The 21,412-nt window shown below is 59.9% G+C and overlaps 2 protein-coding genes across 2 annotated transcripts; both read right to left on the reverse strand.

Moving 5' to 3' along the window:
- Positions 1 to 540: 540 nt before the first annotated feature.
- TNNI1 (troponin I1, slow skeletal type) lies at positions 541 to 7,776 on the reverse strand. Its single transcript, XM_064398938.1, is given in 9 exon segments — positions 541 to 898; positions 1,179 to 1,289; positions 2,599 to 2,775; positions 3,211 to 3,300; positions 3,384 to 3,515; positions 4,292 to 4,333; positions 5,147 to 5,196; positions 7,613 to 7,706; positions 7,708 to 7,776. Coding segments are annotated over 8 exon segments (762 nt in total). The 3' UTR covers positions 541 to 898; positions 1,179 to 1,181.
- Positions 7,777 to 15,316: 7,540 nt separating this feature from the next.
- PHLDA3 (pleckstrin homology like domain family A member 3) lies at positions 15,317 to 18,302 on the reverse strand. The gene is made up of 2 exons (XM_064398984.1): positions 16,374 to 18,302; positions 15,317 to 16,009 (listed from the first exon to the last, which is right to left on the reverse strand). Exons 1-2 carry the CDS (start codon positions 16,723 to 16,725, stop codon positions 15,888 to 15,890), a joined length of 474 nt encoding a protein of 157 aa, XP_064255054.1. The 5' UTR covers positions 16,726 to 18,302; the 3' UTR covers positions 15,317 to 15,887.
- Positions 18,303 to 21,412: the final 3,110 nt, after the last annotated feature.

The raw sequence follows: 21,412 nt of genomic DNA on the forward strand, positions 1-21,412 counted from the left end.
TTCTCACAAATTCACCCCTCCAGCCCTGCTCCAGAACAAGCTGGCACATTCCCAGCTGCTTTCACAGACCAGCTGCAGTCTGGGGGGCTGTGACACAGAAATGGTTGGGCTGGGGGGGAAGCATGGGATGTTTGGCCTGAAATATGGATGCATCTCTGGAATTAAGTCTTGAAATGGGGCTGCCCCAACTGCCACAGCTGCAGTGCTTGTGGTGGGCAGCTGGTGGGGAGTTGGTGTCTGGAGCTCTGAAGGCTTTTCCAAAACCAGGGGAGTGGGGTGGAGAACAGGCAGCTCTGTTCCCCCAGCCTGGTGCTTGGGAAGCTGCTGCACCCCTGAGGCCCAGCAGGGGTGGCCCTGACCGGGGCCAGGGTCTCAGCAGAGCTGGTGGGATATGAGGAGCAACCCGGGGCTGGAAGGAACAAGCCCAAAGCCTGTGTGAGCCCAGGGTGTGGTGTCTGAGTGCCAGCACGGGGACATTGCAGGGTGACCTGGCCCTGGCCCTGGGCAGAGTTCCCCAGTGAGGAGTCCACGCAGCCTCGGCCCAGGACAGTCCTTTAATGCATGTCTGGCTGCAAGGGACATCTCGGGGTGCCACGTCTCGGGCTGAGCCACGGGGCACGGAGGGCAAATGCTGCCTCTGGGGCGTCTCTGCAGGGCTGGGAGGGGGTGGGTGGCAGTGGCCCTTGGGGACAGCACGGCCTGTGCGGCTGCTGGAGCAGGGACGCTGTGCAGGAGCAGGGCTGAGGGCACTGCTGGAAGGAAGAAGCTCAGGTCTCCTTTCCACACCGTTGTCCTTGTGTTTCAGCTCAGTGGGAATTTGGAGAAGGGCACAAAGGGACAGGGGAGCAGCGAGGGCAGGCTGGCAGCAGGGATGGGGACGGTCTTCTTCCCAGTGCTCCTGTGGGAAAGAAACAGCAGAGGGGCAGAGGGGCAGCTTTGGCTGTGGGTGGTGCCAGCAATGCCTACGGGATGAGGGTGGCACAGGCAGCACACCCAAAGGGGAACACCCAGGAGAAGAGGAGGGGGGCTGGCAGGCACCCCATGGCAGGGAGGTGTGGGACAGACCCCCAGCCAGGTGTGGGGTGCCTTTTTCTGTAGGGCGTGGGGACATTTCTGCATCTCTCCAAGCACAGCCCAGAAGGCTGAGGGAGCACAGGGGGATCAGGACCCAGCCCTACCTCTCACTGCCCCGTGGGGGACTTGGCAGCGTCGAACATCTTCTTCCTCCCCTCCATGCCCGACATGGCTTCCACGTTCTTGCGCCAGTCGCCCACTTCCACAGGACGTTCCTGCCGAGGGACAGGGCTGGGGATGAGGCTCTGGCAGCCCTGCCCTGTCCCTCCCCTGCACGGAGCCCTCAGCTGCAGGACACAGCTGCCCCCTGGCAAAGCCCCTGTCTCTCTGCCATGTGTTCCTGCACGAGGAGCTGGCTGGGGATGTGGCAAACAGCAGCCTGATCTCCACAGGGAGGTCTGGATCCATGTGCATACTGCCCTCCCCAAAGCCTGGCCAAGCTGCATTCATGCACCAGAAGGCTCAATAATTCCAGAAAGATTTCTATAGGAGGAAGAAACCACGTGGCACTTTGGGTTTACAGCAGCACAGTGGGGCAAATGTTCTTACTGAAGTAAAAACACTTCCTGCACTGCCCTCCCACCTCCACCTTCTCCGAGCCTTTGGTGGGGACTGGGATTGTTGGTGTGACAGTGGGAGCCTGGCAGACACTTCCAGAGCAGAAGGGGTGGTGACAGCAACTCTGGGCAGGTGACAGCAGTTTTGGGAGCCCAGGTGTCTGCTCTGCCCCCCCCTCCAGCATTCATAGATTACAAGCTGCGCCCCAAAACCATCTCACCACATCTAGAACAAACCCAGATGTGTTCTCCACCTGGTGCCCAGGGCTGTAAGCACAGTTTTCTGTCCAAAGGGCTGGAAAAGCCCACAATGGGAGGACAAATGAAAAACAGATGAAAAATTAGATTCTTATCCAATTCTGCTCATCCAATTCTCATTCAATCTGCTGAGCTGGAACAAGCTGGTGAGAGCCATGTGGGGAGAGGGGATCCCCAGCTATGCCTGAGGAGGAGGCACAGCTCCTCGTGCTGGGGCACCTGCACACCCCAGGCAGGTTTGGGCATTGCTGGCAATGAGACTTTCCCTTCTCACACCTCTGCCAAGCAGGTGGGAACTGGGCCATTTATCTCAGGCCAACTGCTGGGCTGCTCTGTTTTATCTAATCTGGGTCGGGGAGTTCCCTGGGAGATTTCTGGGTGTGATTGTGCCCAACAGGAGCTCTCGTGGTTCCCTGCAGGATCAAAGTTCAGACTCTGCATGTGTAGCTCAGCCATGGTGCTGAGGGGGCCCAGATGAGAGACCTCCACACACTCTGGGAGGGAAGAGCACCACAGACACAGCCCTAAATCTCACGTTACCATCCACCTGGCCTGGCCCAGTCAAACTGGTCCTACGTGGTCCTACAAGATCCCAAAATGGGAATGGCTTCACAAGGCTCTTTCCAAGGCTGGCAGGGGTGAACACGGAGAAGGGCAAGGGCACCCCTAGGAAGTGTGTCCATCTCCAGCCTCCAGACGAGTCACCCACCTTCTCTGTGTCCTCCTTCTTGACAGACTTCAGGTTGGCCCTAAGATCCATGGACACCTTGTGCTTGGAGCCCAGCAGAGCCCTGAGCATGGCATCGGCCGAGACACGAACCCGGCGCAAGGGAGGGCGCTTGAACTTCCCTCGGAGATCAAGAACTTTGATTTTGAGATCTTTGATCTGCAGGGGCAGGAGAGGAGCAGGAGTGGGAGGTCACTGCTTGGCTGCCTTGCACAGAGCCCCTGCGGGAAGCAGTAGGCTCTGCCAGCACTGAGCCCCCACTGAGGGATCTGCACCCTCTGGGACCACCCCACCAAGGCTCTGCCCCCCAGGCTCAGAGCTGGGCCATGGGCAGCTGTACCATGAGAAGCTCTCAGACCCACAGGGGTGACCAGGAGAGTGAGGAACCTCTCTGTGGACCCCGAGGACAGTTTGAGTTCCCTTGGGCAGGGATGAACCTTGCTCTGAGTGGTGCCTTGCAGAGCAAACACCAGCCCTGAGAAAACCATGGTGCCTGTCCCACATCCCAGCCTGGTCCATGACACATCCCCACTGAGGCCAGAGCTGCCACTGGGAGGGAGTTTCCAGAAGGAACCAGCCCGTCCTCCCTCCTACCTCCCGGGTGTTATGGTTGCATTTCGCTTCAATGTCATATCTCTCCTCATCCACAATCTCCACCTTCTCGTGCAGCTCCCTGCACAGGTCCTGGGGCCAAGAAAACAGGAGAGCAGTGAGCGAGGCCCCTCACACTCCCAAGGAGCTCACTCCAGCCTGGGGCTGAGCAGTACCTGGAGCTGGCTCAAGGAGAGCCCACTGGTGTGCAGTGGAGTGACCCGCTCAGACAGGTACCTCTCCTTCTCTGCCTGCTTGTCCACAATCTCCTGATCCCACTCCTCCTTGGCCTTGGCCAGCATCAAACTCTGTGAGCATGAGGAAATGGCAGAAGTGTGAAGTGCACAGGCCCCTGTTTCCCCTGAGCCACTCACACAAGGTCTGTAGGATGGGACAGACTCGTGTGCCACCCCCTCCCTGCTGTCCTCAAACACACATCAAAGCCTCCCCACAGCTGGGTAGGGCAGGCAGGGCCGGGCACGGGGCTGTGGGGCCATGGGGCTGTGGGGCCATGGGGCTCTGAGGCCATGGGGCTGTGGGGCTCTGGGCCATGGGGCCGTGGGGCCATAGGGCTCTGAGGCTGTGAGGCCATGGGGCTGTGGGGCTGTGAGGCTCTGAGGCCATGGGGCTCTGAGGCCATGGGGCTCTGAGGCTGTGGGGCTCTGGGGCTCTGGGGCTCTGGGGCTGTGGGGCTCTGAGGCTGTGGGGCTCTGGGGCTGTGGGGCTCTGGGGCTGTGGGGCTCTGCTGGGCCGTGGTCCCACTGGCTGCTGACGTTGGCTCTGCTGGGGCAGGCAATGTTTATCCCAAGACAGAGCCTGGGGAGCTCCCAGGCTCGTGCTGGAGCACAAACAGGCTGAGGCTTTGGAGCTGAAGGTGTGGGGGTCTCTCCCCACCTCAGTGAAGGGGAGGTTTGTTTGGACCACAAATCCCACATGAGTGAGAAGAGAAAGGTGGGGTGGGAGCTGCTCCTCACAGCCCATCCCTGAGCTTTCCTCACCCCTGTCCCACCGACCACGCGCTGCAACCCAGCTCCTTTCCCCCAGCAAGACAAACCCCAGGGAGTTTCCAGCCCTCGGGACTCACCTTCAACAAGAGTTTGCGTGAGGCTGTGATCTTGGATTTTCTCTAGGGGAAAGGGGAGGAAAGGAAAACACCCTTTGAAAACAAACGCGCTGCAAATGCAGAGCAGCACCAAGGTCTCTCCCAAAGGGAAAGGCACTTACCTCCCTGCAGGCAGGGGAACAGCCAGGGAGGAGCAGAAAAAACAAGAGAAGAGAACAGGGCATCAAGAAATGAGAGCAAAAAAGAGGGGACAGTCAAGGAATGCATCTCGTGTGGTTGCAGTTGGTTCCTTATTTCTGTATCTCACAGCTGCCACCAGCACGTGAGCCAGGTCTGAGGTGAAGGTGCCCTCTGGAAATGCAGTGAGAGCTCAGGGCCACAGCTAAGAAAGCCAAAATGTCACTCAGGTGTGACAGCTGAGCTGGCACTGTGCCCATCATGCCAAGCCCAGCTCAGTCCCTGTGTTTCAGACACCCTCATTCCCCCACTCCCACTTCAGCTGGGTCGGGATGCTTGGATGCTGCTCAGGTTCACAGGGTTGGGACCTCCCCAGGTCGTTGCTCCAGGAAAGCTTTGCAGGGAGTTCCTCCCCTCTGCTCAACAGGGAATGTGGTGTGTTTGTGCAATGTGCTGCAGAGAGCCTCACGGCAAATCCAGAGGTGCTGCCCCCCCAAATCTGCATTTCGGGATCTGGGAAAGCCCCGAGGTTCGAACTGGGACATTGAAAGGGCAAACAATTTGCATTTAAAGACAGTTTTTGCAAGGGGAACGGCACAGATGTCTGGGGCAGGGCAGGGGCTCCCGGCGGATCCTCCCCGAAGGGACGAGCGCAGCCGGGCGAGGCTTTCTGTGCTCCGAGGGGACGCAGCTACTCACGGCTCGGGCATCGCGGCGTGTGCTGCTCCCTGCAAAGAGAGGGAGAGCGGCTGAAAAGGGTGCGAGTCCCCAGTGCACGGAGGCAGGAGGCGGAGGGGAGCGATGCCGAGGCGCGGTGCTGCCCCGCGCTGTCGGCCGAGGGAAGCGGCTCCGCAGCCTCCATCCATCCCGGGGAGCACGGGACGAGCCGCGGGCCCCGGGAGAACCCGCCCGCATCTCGGGCAAGCTGCAGCGTGCCGCCAGCCGGCCCTGCAGGGCTCGGGCTCCGGCTCCTCGGGGCTTTTCCCAAGCTCCGAGCACTTCCCCCGCCGGCTGCGTCTCCCGCCCCAGCTCGGGGCAAGGGATGGAGGCTGGAAATCTCAGGAGAAATGGGGGTGCCTCGGGGGTTCCCCCACTGTGTCGGCTCAGGGAGTCCTGTCCTGCAGCTCCCGTGGGCAACGGCAGGGATGGGAGAGCCAAAACCCACCCGGGGAGCGCCAGAGCAATGGGCAACCACTCTGCTCTGGAACCGGGCTGAGGGCTGGGGGTGCCCATCTGGTGACATGAAGGATCCACGGAGACCTGAGAGCCCCTTCCAGTGCCCAAAGGGCTCCAGGAGAGCTGGAGAGGGACTTTGGACAGGGGATGGAAGGACAGGACAAGGGGGAATGGCTTCCCACTGCCAGAGGGCAGGGTTAGATGGGATAGTGGGAAGGAATTCTTGGCTGTGAGACCCTGGAACAGCTTGCCCAGAGCAGCTGTGGCTGCCTCTGGATCCCTGGAAGTGTCCAAGGCCAAGCTGGACAGGGCTTGGAGCAACCTGGGATATGGAAGGTGTCCCTGCCCATGGCAGGGGTGGGACTAGATGGGCTTTAAGGTCCCTCCCAACCCAAACCAGTCTGGGATTCTCTAAGTCAGACCCCACAGCTGAGCAGGTTCCTTCAGCAGTCACATTCCAGGTGAAACACTCAGGGTTTCCTATTTTACATTTGCCTGGTGATCCCAAGCCCTGGCAGCTGCCCCAGCCAATGCTGCTCCCCTGGCCCTGCTCTGACCCTGCTCTCCCCTCCTCTGCTGAGCAGCCAGGGCACCCTGTGAGCCCAAGCAGCAGAAAAATGTCAGGTATTTTACCAATCCTTTTAAATTTTTCCCCCCTCAAACAGCATTTTCCAGGCATGGGTTTAGTGCTTTTTCTTGGGAGTGAAATGGACAAGCTGTGATTTTTTGCCTTGATCCTTTTGCATCCCCTGATATCTGGAAACTCTTTTAGACCCCAAGGATTCATGCTGGGGGAAATGAAAAGCTGGTCTCAAAGCTCACAGGTTTGTGTGGAGCTTGTGCCTAGCAAATCTCAAGGCACTTCCTGGCTCTGTCCCCTTGTCCCTGTTCCATCCCCATGCCCCCACAGCTCATCCAGACATGTCCTGAATAAATGAAGTTTGGGGGATGGGGGGGAATGTAATAAAATCCCAACAGGAATCATCTTCCCCAGAGCCTCCCAAACCAGATCCCTGGATTTACAAGGAAAAATCCCAAGAACAGGAATTTCTTTGTCCTCAAACCACATTAGACATTCAGTTTCCTGCTTTTGTGGAGGTTTTTGGTGCTGTGACAAACATCCCGGAGGACACCAGGCAGCGCTGGTGCCTTGAGCAGGCTGGGTCCCAGCTGCTGCCCCCAAGTTTATTTTGGGGGTGGCAGAGGAGCCTTTCTTTCCCTGGAGCTGAGAGGGCTGGGAGCAGCCTCAGCGTTTCCATTGTCCCCTGCTGGAGCAGAGCCCGGCATTCCTTGGGGTGGGGTCCACACCAGCTCACGACCTCTACCAAGGTCAGCCACATTTTAGGGCCAAATGGTCCTAAATTGGCTTCCCAAAGAACTGCAGGGACTCAGCTGTGCCAGTGAGACATCCCCAGCAATCCCCAGTGCCAGGACTTTTGGGCTCCAGCTGGATCTGGAGCATCCATAAGAGACTTGGCTCCCTGATGGGGACGAGAGGATCTGGGCAAGTTAATTCTGTAATATTTGCACTGTCCCAGCTGTGAGAAGCTTGTAAAGCTTATTGAACCACTGGATCATGGAGATCCTTAAAAGAAATAATCCCATAAACCAAATCAACAGACAATCCTGACATCCTCCCCTATCCCAGGAGGTTGGAGACAAACCATAAGCACTCCCCCAGCTACCAGGACTCCACACTCTGCTCCCACCCTGAGCCTCCCACCAGTGAGGCAGGCTGGAACACCCAGCAAGTGCTCCTCAAACAGTCCTGTTTGCCACGGTTTGGGAAAACACAGGCAAATATCAGCTAAAAGTCTTTGTCCCCATTGCAGCCTCACCAATCCTCTCTGCAAGAGCAAAGGAAATGTGTGATCCACCTCAGAGAGGGGGGGAAATTCAGGCAGATTCTCGTGCTGGGGGTTCCCCTGTGTCACATGCCAGTGCCGGGGGTCTCGTGCCCATCCCAGCACCAGCACACCCGGAGGGGACAGGGGGCAGTGGCAGTGCCTTACCTGGCTGTGCAGGAGGGAGGTGACGCCTGGCCTGGGGACAGCCGCGCTCTGCCGGGGCTGGGGCTGAGCGGGGGTATTGAATCCCAGCCCTGCCTGCAAGTGGTCGGTAAAAATAGCACAAATCCCCTCCTCTGCAGGCATCTGCTGCAAGCCCCGGGAGTGCTGGGACTGCTGCTCACACCTGGGGCCCTGCCTGGAACACAGGGACACACACAGGTCACCCGTGTGTCACTGTGCGTGTGTCCCGGGGCACCCACAACCCCCCTTTGGTTCAGAGAATTCCAGGGCTGTTTGCATGGGAAGCATCCTGGACTGGTTTGGGTGGAAAGAGACCTTAAAATCATCCAGTCCCAGCCCTGCCATGGGCAGGCCACCTTCCACTATCCCAGGTTGCTCCAAGCCCTGTCCAACCTGGCCTTGGACACTTCCAGGCATGGGGCAGTCCAGTGCATCCTGGACACCCTGTGCCAGGGCGTCAGCACTTTCCCAGGGAAGAATTTCTCCCCATTATCCCATCTATCCCTGCCTCTGGCAGTGGGAAACCATTCCCCTTGTCCTGTCCCTCCAGGCCCTGGTCCAGTCCCTCCCCAGCTCTCTTGGAGCCCCTTTGGGCACTGGAATGCCCCAGCTCAGACACCACCCCCCACCTGGGGGTTGTTGGGGTCACACAGACACGCTCAGGCTGACCAGTGCTGGTGATGCCGTGGGGATGGGCTGGATCCTCCTGGCACCTCTACCCTGTGCCTGTCTGACACACCTCTGTGTGTGTCTGGTGTGACAGGGCTGCAGAGATGCTGGAAAAGGCAGGGGAGGGGGTGTGAGCAGCCCGGGAGCTGCTGCCGTGCTGAGCCCTGCATGGTGGGGCACACACAGCACAGTGCTGGCCAAGGGAACTCCTGGGAGCCACCAGAGCAGGACAGGGAACCTCGGCAGGCCAGGCTGTATCGCTGAGGGGTGATGGTGTAAGCCAGCAAATGTGGGGTCACACCTCAGAGCAGGTGGGGTGGGGACCAAGGAGGGCACGGTTCCCTCTCTAAGGAGAAGGAGCAGCCCCACTCCCCCAGCACGCCACTGCAGCTTGGCATGCTCAAGCAGCCCCCAGCCCCTCACAGACCCTGGGGTTTTCCCCAGGAAAAGCAGTGAAAAAGCTGCTGTCCCCACTGCTCCCCACAAAGCCCCTTGCCCAATGTCCCTTTGCATGACAAGGGCTGCAGGGCAGGCAACACCTGTTCCCCGGGATATTTTTAGGGACAAATTTAGGAGCAAACAATTCCCAACGTGGGGCCCAGCAGGGACAATGCCTGGCATGTTAATCCTGGGGCTTTTATAGCCAGGAGGGACACACAGCTACAGGAGTGGGGCAGCTCCCATGGTGGGGAGCACTGACAGCCCCATCCTGCAGAGCCTTCCCGGCTCCTTCCCCCTGCCTGGACACCCAGGAGCTGCCGGGAGATCGGTGACAGTAGCAATGGCAGTGGCAGGCCATGCTCGTGTGAATTGCACCAAGCAAGTCCCAGTGGGCAGGCGAGAAATCCCCCTGCATCCAGCCCACCCCCGCGACCCTGCAAGAGCCCTTCCCTGGTCCAAACGCCAGCGCAGAGGATCTGCTGCCTCTCCGAGAAGGAGGAGGAGGCTTTAACCAGCCCCATTAGACCTTTATAAGGAAAAGCCCCCTCGGGGCCAGGCCTCCAGCATCTTTCCTCCCGGATGCCTTGGAATTGTTTTTGGAGCACAGAGGAGCCAAAATTAGCCTGTGACAACGGCGCTGCATTCCCGCAGCTCCGGGGATGGGGCGGGGGCTGCTGCGGATGCCATCTGCTCCAGTCTCAGGTTTCATCCTCTGCTGGGACCCGGAATGAGAGGAGGAAAGGGCAGGAGAGGGATGGGGCAAGGACTCCTAGATTTGGGTTTTTTTCCATGGGCCCCGGCTCTGCCATGGGGGCTGCACAGAGGGACTGGCAGGGGACCGAGATGTCCCATCCCTCCTCCCCAGCTGACACAGAGGGCACGCTCTGAGTCCCCATCCCTGGCTCACAAACCACAGGGAGCTGCCTCCAGGTTGGTTGTTTTGTCAGGTACCACCTGGGCCTTGGACACCACTCTGAGCTGCTGAGGGTGGGAAGGATCAGGCTGGAAATCTACAGGGTAAAGCAGCTGAGGGCAAATTCAGAGCAAAATAATACAAATATATCTGGGATCGGCTCTGTTGGTCAGAGCTGGGTGGTAATAACACCCAGGTCATGGGTTTGATCCCCATTCACTTTAGACTCAATGATCCTTGTGGGTCCCTTCCAACTCAGACTATTCCATGATTCTGTGATCTGTCCATGTGCTGCTGCTGTTGCTGCTGCTACAAATCAAATATTCCCCTATTACTGGGAGCCACCGGTTGAAGGGAAGGGTTTCCCATGGGCTGCCATGGAGATGGATGCCATCAGAAAATTCAGAAAATTCCCAGAGAGCTGTATGGGGAGGTCAGACCCAGCCAGGAGCAGGTCCCCAGGGACAGCTGCTTGTCCCTGGATGTCCCTGGGATCTACAGGTCATCTGTGTTTAGTGTCTTACAGGTGGACACCCTGACATGTGTTTAGAGGCATTTTCCCCCTCTGGAGTTTCCAAGTCTCTGGAGGGTGTTGGTGCATCAGCCCCACACCCACAGCAGGGGCTGCCAGAGCTACCCAATGGTCCCTGGCTCCTCAAGGTCTTGGGACTCCAAATGCAAAGGTACCTGACTCCTGTGAGCAGTTCAGCTGACCCACATGAATCCAATCTCCCTGAAGAAATGGACTTGAATCAATGTTGGAGGGTTCCTCTGGAACCTTCCCACCCATCCTGTCCTCATCCTCTCCCAGCCACCATCCTCATTCCATCAACCTTGATGGAATTCACAAAGCCAACAGCTCCTAGAGGATCCAGGACAGACTTAGAAAGGACAACTGAGCCTCTGGTGTCCTTTGGGACTGAGCCTCTGGTGTCCTTTGGGACTCATCCTCACTGCCATGCTCACAGTCCAGCACTGGGGGGTGACAGGAGACCCCCAGCTGCACCAGCTTGTCACAGGACTGGGATAGATGATGCCCCACAGACTCACCATGGTGTGGGAGAAGGTTTCCTTCTGTGGGACAGCTCAGGGACCAGGGGACAGTGAGGTCACTCCCTAAGCCGGGTGATTGCAAGGCTGCAGGTTCAGGTGGCAGTGAAGTGGTGAAGGGCCATGGGACTTGTCCTGAGGAGTGGTTCCCCGTGGTGTTTCTCCTGCAGACCATCCAGCAGCTCTCAGCCCTCCTGAGCTGCCAGAGGAACCCAGCCAGTCCCCCCTGCTCTGTGGATTGGTGACAGTGCAGTGGAAGCTCCTGGGATGTTTCTCTAAGAGCCAATGCCTCCTGCAGCCCTGTGGGGAATTTCCTCACCCTGCTGCATCTGTGAACAAATCCCACCAAACCCAAGGGCTGCCCCAAGATGGAAAGGGGGCAGAATTTGGATAATCATCACAGCCTGGCCTGGGAACCAGCACAGCCCCAGGCCAGACCCCAAATATTCCCCTGGGGCTGAGAGACCTCTCCCAGCTCATCTGCCCCACTGATCTTCACCCCACTGCATCAGCCCCACCAGGGCATCCCCATTGCCCACTGCCTGGCAGGGCAGAGGTTCCTCATCCCTTTGGGATGTGCTGCTCCATGTCCTGCTCCAGTCCCAGCCCCCATTCTGGGAACCCCAAGCTCTGGAGACCCCCTTGGGCCTGGTGCAGCTCAGGAGGGTACCCGTGCCAGCCCCTCCATCCCTGGGCATGGGACTCGCCCTCCCCACTTGGCTACAGAGGGCAAATCCACTGGAGGCAGCTCTGGGACTGGATGCCAAAGCAGGACAATTATCCCAAAATGCAAGAAACACCTTCCACTTCTAGAAATATCATGGCCAGATGGTTTTTATCTGCTTGAATACTTTGGGGAGGCCTGAAATGTTTTCAGAAGGTGCCAAAGCTGAGGAGGGTTCCCCAAAAGCCAAGGGGCCCTTTAGGAACAGCACAGGCTCCTGTCTCGTGCCTCTGGCACATGGAAAAGGCTTTGTTAAATGAGCAGGAATTACCTACTTTGGGATAGTGGAAGGACATTATTGAAATGGAGCCACGCGCTGAAAACTTTAAACTTTCAGTGGCCTTGCCAGTGACACATGAAACCTTCCCAGTGCTGATCCTGTGGGCTCTTCTCACCAGGACAGGGATTTGGGCTGTTCTGTGCCAGTGGCAGCCATGGCTCTGCAGCGACATCAGTTTTAGTGTCACAAAGTCCAGGCTGGTTTCCAGCCTAAGGCAAAATATTCTGCATTAAAAAAAAAAAAAGAAAAAAAAAGAAAAAAAAAAAAGACTATTCCAAATAACCCAAAATTTCTGGCCCAGGCAGGGACCCTGATAGAGTTTTTGGACATTTTCAGAGTGTTTTCAGATTTTTACCTCTGTCTCTGAGACACATCTCAGTATCCACTTTGGTCTGGGCTGGGCCACCCCCACCCCCAGAGCTTCTCAGTGGCTCCTGCTCACGGACAGTGGGGGACAGACGGGTGCTGGTATGTGCTGGTTGTTCCCCCTGCAGCTCCAGCAATGGCTGGGCCCTCATTTTGTTTCTTCCTGGTGAGTCCTTGCCCTTCCTGAGCTCTCACAACCTCAGCTCTTCTGCTGGGGAATGTCACAGCCACAGCTCTGAACCCCCTGGGACACCGAGCCCAAGATCTGCAGCAGGACCCGTGGCTGGGGAATGAATGTGCAATCCCTGCAGGCCCTGCCCTGACCCCCTCAGCACCCCAGGGGCTGTGCTGCAAGGACAGGTATTTCTTCCTACACTCCCGTGCAGGAGGATTCAGTGGAGATGGCCAAGCTCCCCACAGCAGTGCTGGGGACATCCCAGCCTCTGCTCCCTGCAGCATGGACACACAGACAGCAGAGGTCTGGGCAGATGGCATGCCCCAAACCAAAATCCAGTGATTTAGGAATTGTAATTAAGGGTGGCCAACAATGAAGTCATTTTAGGAGCATCTGGAGGAAGCTGGACAGTTGACCTACAGCCAAAAAGCAGAATGCTACTTGCTACAGCTGGGATTTTTTTTTTTTTTTTCATTTTTATCTGAAGGGAAGCCACCCACAAGCTCAGGGATGATCCCAGGAGAAGCGGGGCAGTGCCAGGCTCTCTGCAGGGCATTTGGTGATGGAGGAGGTCCCATGTGACAAAAGCATTGGCACCATCAGGCTGCACCTCCCTGTCCCAGCACCATGACCCCACTGCCCTCCCTGGCCCTCCCTGGGTGTCCAGCCAGCCCCAAACTGATCCCAAAGCCAGACCTGGGATGTCATCAGATGGAAAAACTCCTGTCCTCTGCACCCACTGCACCCCCATGGTGCTGCAGGGAGGGTGCCAGTGCCTGTGGGTGCTGGCAGAGCCCCTGCCCAAGGTGGGGGGCACAGGGCAGCCCCCCAGAGCAGCCTCAGCAGTGGGGCACCCTCAGAGAAGTGTGGGGAGGGACGCTGGAACAGGGGCACCATGGGCTGGGAGCAGCAGAGCCAGATTTTCAGGCTGCTGCCTTTGAACTCCGGGTGCTCCGGGGCACCTCTCTCTTTTCCTCTCCCTGGAGGCCTGGGGGGTCTGGCCACAGGAGCCTGCATGCTGGAGGGGCTGACAAGCCCCTCTGCAAACCCACTCTGCATCCCCCTGTTGTGCCTCAGTTTCCCCACCTCCAGGGACATTAGAAATGCTTCCCGTGGGTCCCCTCCTGCTTTCCAGGCTGCCACACACATCCCTGGTGCTGGGGATGCTCCAGCCTCTGGCCCTGGCCCTACTCCGCTCCCTGGCTGGCTCTCTGGGCTGTTTATTTGTTTTTCAGTCTCGGGGTGACTTTTCCTCTGCAGGGACATTCAGCCCTCCCAGGGGAGAGGAAGCCAACACACCTTCCACCCCCACACTGCTGGCTGGGCTCTGACCCCTGCTCCAGGGTCAGCCTGGGAATCCAGCCAGAGGATGGGTCAGGTGTGGGTGTCTGCTCAGAAGAAAATCCCAGACCTGGAGGCTTGGGGAGCTCTAAAGTCCCTGGGGGATATGGGGTTCAGGCAGGGAGCCTGCATGTGTGTTGGCCTGGATGAAGGGCTCAGGATGAGGATGGAAAAGCTTGCCTTCCCCCCGTGCCTGGACCTGAAACGCTGACACAGGGATTTGTGTTCTCTTATTGTCCCCTCCCTGCACTGACTGTCTGAATTTCTCCCCAGCTCTGGGGTACTGTGGCCTCTCTGCTGCCTCATCATTAGTGCCCAGGGATGTACCATGGCCAGGGCTGGTGCTTACACACCCTCCTTGATCATTTTCTCTGACAGTTCCTTGCTGGCAGTTGGAAAACAAAAAAATATCTGTTTACAGGGGGCAAGAGAGCAGAAAAATTGAAAAAAAGGTGTCACAGTGAATAAAAACGGTAACTGGGAACCCCTGGCACTGGGTGCTCCCCACCATGGCACAGGCTTGGGATGCTCACACGGCTTTGACTGAGCCTCACTGAATCCCCTGACTCTGGGAGCTGGGGATTTAAGGGGAACCCCAGGACAGTATTCCTTGTCCTGGAAATGCTGTGCAAGCAGCAGCACCTTCCTGACCACCCCATTCCCTCCTGACCCGTGTGCAGGGACTTGGTCTGGGGCTTGTCCACACAGGCCACCACACCTAAAGCATGTCCTGTGGAGGGTCCCACCATCCCTGGAGCCCCGTGTCCCTTCATGACACTGGGATGGTGCAGAGCTCCATCCATGCAGTGTTTGGGTCTGGCTCTATCTGCAGCCCCCGGCCTGGCCCCCGCCCCCCTGCACCCCCAGCCGGGGAGGTCTCAGTAAACACAGCTCTGGTGCTGGCCAAGGAGGGGAAGCCCCAGTGCCTGCTCCTGCAGAGCCAGCACGAGTGGCCCTGCACAGCGAGCAGGCTCCAGCCATGCCACCGTCCCCAAAGCCACCCAGTGCTGCCCCGGCACGGGGACGGGACCCCACGGGTGCGGGCTGGGTACAGGGGCACAGACTGGAGTGCAGGCTGGATGCAGACTGGGGTACAGACTGGGGTGTAAGCTGGGGTGCAGGGCTACAGACTGGGGTGCACGCTAGGGTGCAGGCTGGGGTGCAGACTGGGGTGCAGGTGTACAGACTGGGGTACAGACTGGGGTGCAGGCTGGGGTGCAGGCTGGGGTGCGGGGGTGCAGACTGGGGTGCAGACTGGGGTGCAGGGGTACAGACGGGTGCAGGCTGGGGTGCAGGCTGCCTGGCCTGGGCAATAAGGACACCGCGCTCCGTGGTTCCCACGCGGCCGGGAAATCTCCAGCAGGATCCGCAGCGCCTCCGGCCCCGGGCTGGGCTCAGGCTCCGGCTTGCGGAGCGCGCTGCTGGCTCCAGGCGCTGCTGTCTGCGCTGCCTGTCGGGGCAGGGCCATCCCTCCCTGCTGCACAGCCACAGCGCTGCTCCCGCGTCACCGGCACCCAAACCACCGTGGGAATCCCTGGGGACACGGGCGCAGCGGGACTGGTGATCTGGGAGCCTCGGGGTGCCACTGGGGGCTTCGGAGCCCGACGGGGATGCTGGTTTAGGGGTCATGACTGGCAAAGCTCTGTGCGGGATTTGTGCTCTCCCGTGCCCTGTGGGGTCCCACAAATCAAACCAACACCAGGGTAAGAAGCTGAAAGTCCTGTTAAGTGTTTTGGTACACAGAATTGGGATCCCCAGCATTCCCCAACATCCCAAGGACATCCCAGGGTGAGACAATGTCCAGCAGCACAGCTGTGTCACCAAACCATCTTTTCAGTGCCCTGCTGAGGAGTCCCTGCTGCAGCAGCAGCTTTCCAGCCCCTTTTTAAAATCGGGACCCAGCCACATCCATCTGTCCCAGTGTCACTGTCACACAGGCAGAGCTCCCTGTGGCACGGATCCTTCAGGCACAGCCTCATCCATCCCCTGTCCTGCAGGAGAGGCCTGGGGTCCCCACCTGTGCACCAAGGTCCTGCACACGTTAGCTGAATGAAGGGTGGTGGGGCCCCAGGCAAGGATGTCACCTCCTGCTTTGCCTGAAGTGTCAGGTGATGGCCCTGCGGTGTCCTCTGGCCCGCTGTGCCAAGAGGAGGTGGCTGTGCCAGCCCAGCTCTTGTGGTGGTGCCTCTGTCCTGCCCCGGCAAGGGGGGAGCCAGCGCCAGCACCAGCCTCCCCGTGGCCACTGTCCCCATCCCCGGGCTGCACAGCGGTGACCTCACTTGCCCGCAGGGATCCCGTTCTCCCCAGCACCCGCCGAGCCGAGGGCCATCTCCATCCGACTCCTAGGAAGCTGCGATTGCCTGGGCTGTCCCACCGGGGCTGTGTCCAGCTGCACCACTGCAGAGAGAAGGCTCCTGTCACCCACTCGGCCAGCGCTGGGACATGGGGCATCCTGAAGGGACTGGGGCCACACACCATCCCCACCCCATCCCACGTGCAGGACAGCAAAGGGCCCTGTACCCCTCAGGCCACCCCAGACAGAGGGAGGATGTTAGAAAGTCCCTGTCCAGGGACACAGAGAGACCAAACCCATGGGGCGTCCCAGCCAGTGCAGGGGGACATGGGAACATCAACCTGCAGACCCACCCCAGCCCACGGGACCCCCTTTGCAATTCCCCAGACCACTGAGGGATGGGAACCTGCGGGCAGGGACCTCATCCAGGGCCGGGCCCTGCTCCCTGAGCCGCGCTGGCTGCGGTACCTGCTCGGCAGCTGTGCCGGGCGCGCACCTCCTGCATGGCCTGCTGGTTCTTGAAGCGCACGAGCCCCATGGTGATCTCAGCGTTCCAGCCCGGGTCCTCCTGGGCGCAGCGGAAGTCGATCTCGAGGCTGTCGTCCATCACCACCGTGAAGTAAATGTGCCGCTCCTTCCACTCCACGCACTCCACGGCCTTCATGCGGGCAAAGCTCAGCTCCTTGCGCCGCGAGCCCTTGGGCTCGAAGAGCTGCAGCCCCTTCTCCGTCAGCAGGCACCGCTTCTTCTTCCAGAGCTGCAGCAGCCCCCCGCTCCGCTTCTCCAGCACCCCCTCCCTCAGCACCTTCTCGGGGGTCATCACGGCTGCTCGGCCCCCGGGATCCTCAGCACCCTGCGCCGGCCCAGCCGGGCATTACCCGCCGGGGGAATCCCAGCCGAGCTCCGCGGGGCCGGGACCCGCCGTGGCCGTGCTGCCCCGGACTCGCCGCCCTGCGCCCCGGCTCTCAGAGGGGGTGAACCACGGGCTGCCCCATTCCGGCCGCAGCCGTGCCGGGCTCCGCTCCCTGCCCGAGCCGCGTGTGGGATCCGCGCTCGCTGGAGCTGTCGCTACTTGCCCGGCCGCTCTCCCACTCGCATTCCTGCCGCCTCGCCTGGCCCCTCCTGCTCCCAGGCTCCCTTCACGCCCAGGCGAAGCCCGACCAGGCCCGGCGCAGCCCCGCTTCACCCGGGAGGAGCTTTTGGGGTGCCCGAGGGCAGGCGTAGCCTCAGGGCCTTCGTGTGAACAGGCAGGGTGTGGGATGGGGCTGCAAGGCAGCGGTGCAGGGTGTGGGATGGGGCTGCATGGCAGCACTGCAGGGTGTGGGACGGGGCTGCATGGCAGCGGTGCAGGGTGTGGGATGGGGCTGCAAGGCAGCGGTGCAGGGTGTGGGATGGGGCAGGGCTCAGGGGCTTCTGCATGGCAGCCCGGGGTGCGGGGACAGATGTTGGAGGTGCAGGAGCAGCTCTTGGGGGGTGCAGCACGGGCTGTTGGGGGCACAGGGCTATAGGGTGCAATGCTGGTGGGGACAGTGGGCTGTGGGACACAGGGCTGGCTGGGCAGGGCGCTCTGTGCAGCCAGGCAGGGCTAGAGAGGGCAGTGCCACTGGGCAAGGGGGGCTGGGGTTGCAGTGCCAGCCAAGAAGGCACAATGAACTGCAGTGCCAGGGCAAGGGCTTCTGGGGTGCAGTGCCAGCTGGGACAGTAGGCTGTGCCTGCAGCACCAGCCAGGCACAGCTCTTGGGACTCTGAGTGCAGCCCAGGAGGAGACACAAAGGCAGAGAACAGACAGCAGCAATGGGGACAACTGCTGACAGCCACCCACCCCCCAGCCACTCACTCAAGGGTGCTGGGCCACCCCTTAGCACACAGAGCTCCCATCCCTCAAAGGGCCTGAGACGGGGGTTTGAAGCCCCCAGGCTGTCCCACAGCAAGGAGCAGCATTCCCCAGCCCCGTGTGACCTGTACAGGGGAAGGGGCCGTGGAGTGGGGCCGGGGCAGCGCAGCCCGGTCCTCCTGCCTGATCCTCCCCCCCTGCAGCCAAACCCTGTCTCCTTTCCAGCCCGTCTCGTTCCCGGCCACCGCAGCACCGTCTGTTCCTGTGCCAGCGCCGGGCACCGAGCGCTCCCCGGGCCGGGCTGGGCTGCCGGGGGGCACATCTGGGCACTTGTGCGGGCCCTGGGCTGCCAGGGCGGGTCGCAGGTGGCTGGGCAGCTGAATGCGCCCCTGCAAACGCCGAGAGTGGGTCCTTCACCCGGGAGAGGTCTGCAACGGGAAGAAATCCCCTCGGGATTGTGGGGTCACTGACGGGGCTGGATCAGCCCCTGGCTCCCCGGCACGCAGCCGCTGTCCCAGCGCCCACCCTGCCCCAGCCCCCTCGCAGACCCCAACCCCGCAGGGCCCCCGGCTGGAGTCCCCTCCTGCCCCAGCCCCTCCGTCACTGCCGGTCCCTGCCGGGGGCTGTGCCGGCAGCCGGCGTGGCCAGGGGGCAAGTCTGCAGCGCTGATGAGATGCACCTCATTATCCCTCATTAAGAGGGCAGGGCGGCTGGCGGAGCCAGGAACTGGTTGGTGCTCCCTGGGGCCAGCCTCGCCACGCTGGCAGGGATCCCGGGTGTCCCGGGAGAGCCGGGCTCCTGACGTCAGGCGGCCCCGGAGGTCACCCGGAGCACCCCAGCGCCTCGAAAGGAGCAGAGCAGTGTGGGTTCCCCTACCGAGGCTGATTTCCCACGCACGGGTAACGCTCGGTTCCAGGGACGCTGAGCCCTGGCAGCTCGGGGGGAGTAGTTTTGAGACTGTCACTGTTCTGGTAAGCTGGGATGTCCGTGGGCAGTTCTGGCTCATCATCCAGTTCCACCTCCATCCTCACAGCCCGAGGGAGAGCCAAAGGCTGCCAGCCCCTGCCTGAGACCCCCGGCCCTCTGCAGTCACTGCTTCTCCAGGCACCAGCCACCCAGGGAAGGTGATGGTCCCACAGCCCTGGGTGTGAAGGAGCTTTGACAACGTCCTTCTCCACTCCTGTCTCCCCAGCTGTCCATTCCCAGACACACCAGGGGCAGGGCTCTCACCCTGCCAGGCTGCCCTGGGGACATGGCACCTCCTGCCCTGCAGCAAACCCTGCAGGACTTGCTGTGCCAGGCTGTGGGTGAGCCAAGGGCTCTACTCCATGGGCTGCCCATGGCTCATCCCATCCACATGGGGCTGCCGGGCTCAGCCCTGCCCCCAGGTGACATCCCCACAGAGCTGGGTGACAGGGTGACATCCCCTCCCACAGCCCCATTGGCCACAGGGCTTGGAGGCGCAGTCTGACCCCTCAAGTGGAGCCATCACCAGGAGGCTCCAGGTGTGCGGCCACAAGCCAGTCCCTGGTTTGTCCCTTCAGGGCAGGTTTGGTGCCACAGCCCCTTTCCCAGGCTGCAGCCCCCAAGGGTGGGAGCTGCCGGGCACAGCGTGGCTCTGCTGCCTCGAGGGGCAGCTGGACAGCCCCTGGGCACAGGTGAGCAGACATCCCGGCTAGGCCCTGCTGTGCTCACTGATCAGCAGAGGTAGCATGGCTGGAGCTGTCCCACTGCAGCTCGGGCAGGAGATGCCCAAAAGCACCTCTGGTCCCACCACCTCCTCCAGCCCCCCTCATGCCTCTGTTGGGATGTGCAGCCCCCGTGATCCCATCCTGGTGTCCCCATGGTGGTCTCTGTCACTCCCTAAGCCACTCTGAGTGACCAGTGCAGGGTCAGCAGGCGTGTGGCACCCAGGGCAAACCCTCAGGGGGACATGGTTTACCTGGGACCTTTGGGGCTGGGGCTCAGCAGAGACCCACTAGGTAGGAGAAAAGAGGGCTTGGGGAGGTTGAACTTCAATTTTCCACTATCTGTAGAAAGGTTGTGTAGACAGGACCCTGCCTGGCAAAAGGACACAATACACCAGGCACAGGGGCACAATCAGGGATTCACAGAACCATTAATGCTGGAAAAGCCCTCCCAGGTCACAAGATCATCCATTCCAACCACTCCCCCAGCTGCCACAATCACCAATAACCCCCATCCCCACGTGCCACATCCCACAGGTCTTTTGAACACCCCCAGAGATGGTGACTCCACCCTTGCCCTGGGCAGCTGTGCCCGCGCCCAACCATCCTTTCAGTGATGAAACAACCCTTTCAAGGGTTGTGTGGCACAATGCTGTGACAAAATCCACAGGGGTTGGACCTCCATCCTCAGAGGGCTCCTGTACCTGAGTGGACACCAAATGCTCTGATTTCCTCCTGGCTTTGACCAGGCTTCCAGTAGTATTGGCCTCTCTGGGGTCCATCACATGTGAAATGTCACTATCTCGCAGAACCACCAACTGGTTTGGGTTGAAAGCTTAAGAACCATCCAGTTCTACCCTCTGCCACGGGCAGGGACACCTTCCACTAGCCCAGGTTGCTCCAAGCCCTGTCCAGCCTGGCCTTGGACACTTCCAGGGATCCAGAGGCAGCCACAGCTGCTCTGGGCCCTGTGCCAGGGCCTCACCACCCTCACAGCCAAGAATTCATTCCCAGTATCCCATCTACCCCTGCCCTATGGAGTGGGAAGTCAATCCCCCTTGTCCTATCCCTCCAGGCCCTTGTCTCAAGTCCCTCTCCAGCTCTCCTGGAGCCCCTTTAGGCACTGAGCTTGCTGTGCTGCAGCTCCCAAACCTACCAGAGCCTGGGCCATCTGTGTCCCACACCAAGTGCCACCAGACCCCTCATCCCAGCCACCACACAGCCCAGAGCAGGGGGTCCTGCTAGAATCTAGAGAGGGGAGGTTTTTGGAGATGGTGAAGACTCAACTCCCCATCTCCACTTCATAAACACCATGCAAAACTGAAGGTGTGATGAACTGGAGAAAGCACTGAGGTTGATAAAGGAGCCCCAGTCCTGCCCCAAAAAAGGATTTCTGCCTCTGTTGTGCTTCTCAGAACACACCCCATCTCATTTGCTCAACCACAATGTTTATAACTTTAAAAACCCCAGAACTCAATTGTCTGTGGAGTCCCTAAGCTGCAGCAAGGCTGATCCGAGTCTGTCCCACCAGTCCAACAGGAGAATCACAGAAAGGGAGTGAAGAGTTTAGATGGAAACCAATTAAACCTGGGCAGCTGCCAAACTGGAGGCTTAATGATCCACAAGCTGCTAAAAAAGCAGGGAGTAGGTGAAAAGCTGTTAATTACTTGGCACTGCTGGGCACGCCTGCTTGGAGAGGTGCCACCTAAAAGCACTGATTGGGGTTTTGAGAGCGTGAGCACACCCCAGAAGGGCTGTCCCTGGCCTCCCAGCATCAACCTCTGCTTTTGGAGCAGTCATCCCGGTTCCTGGAAGTCTTCAATGACAGTGCCTGGAGCAGCCTGGGCTAGTGGAAGGTGGAACAAGATGAGCTTTAAGGTCTCCTCCAATCCAAACCATTCCATGCTGATTCCTGGTGGGAGCAGAGGGGGAGCCCATCCCAGCCGAGCTGCAGAGCTCAGCTGGCCACAGCTGGGCCGGGTCAA

This window comes from Passer domesticus, chromosome 25, assembly GCF_036417665.1.
Source record: "Passer domesticus isolate bPasDom1 chromosome 25, bPasDom1.hap1, whole genome shotgun sequence".
NCBI classification, from domain to species: Eukaryota; Metazoa; Chordata; class Aves; order Passeriformes; family Passeridae; genus Passer; species Passer domesticus.

Coding starts and splice junctions, on each gene's coding strand:
- PHLDA3 (XM_064398984.1), bottom strand. CDS start 16,725: ATGACCCCCGAGAAGGTGCTGAGGGAGGGGGTGCTGGAGAAGCGGAGC. Junction 16,010..16,373: donor CCGGCACAGCTGCCGAGCAG/GTACCGCAGCCA, acceptor TTCTCTCTGCAG/TGGTGCAGCTGGACACAGCC.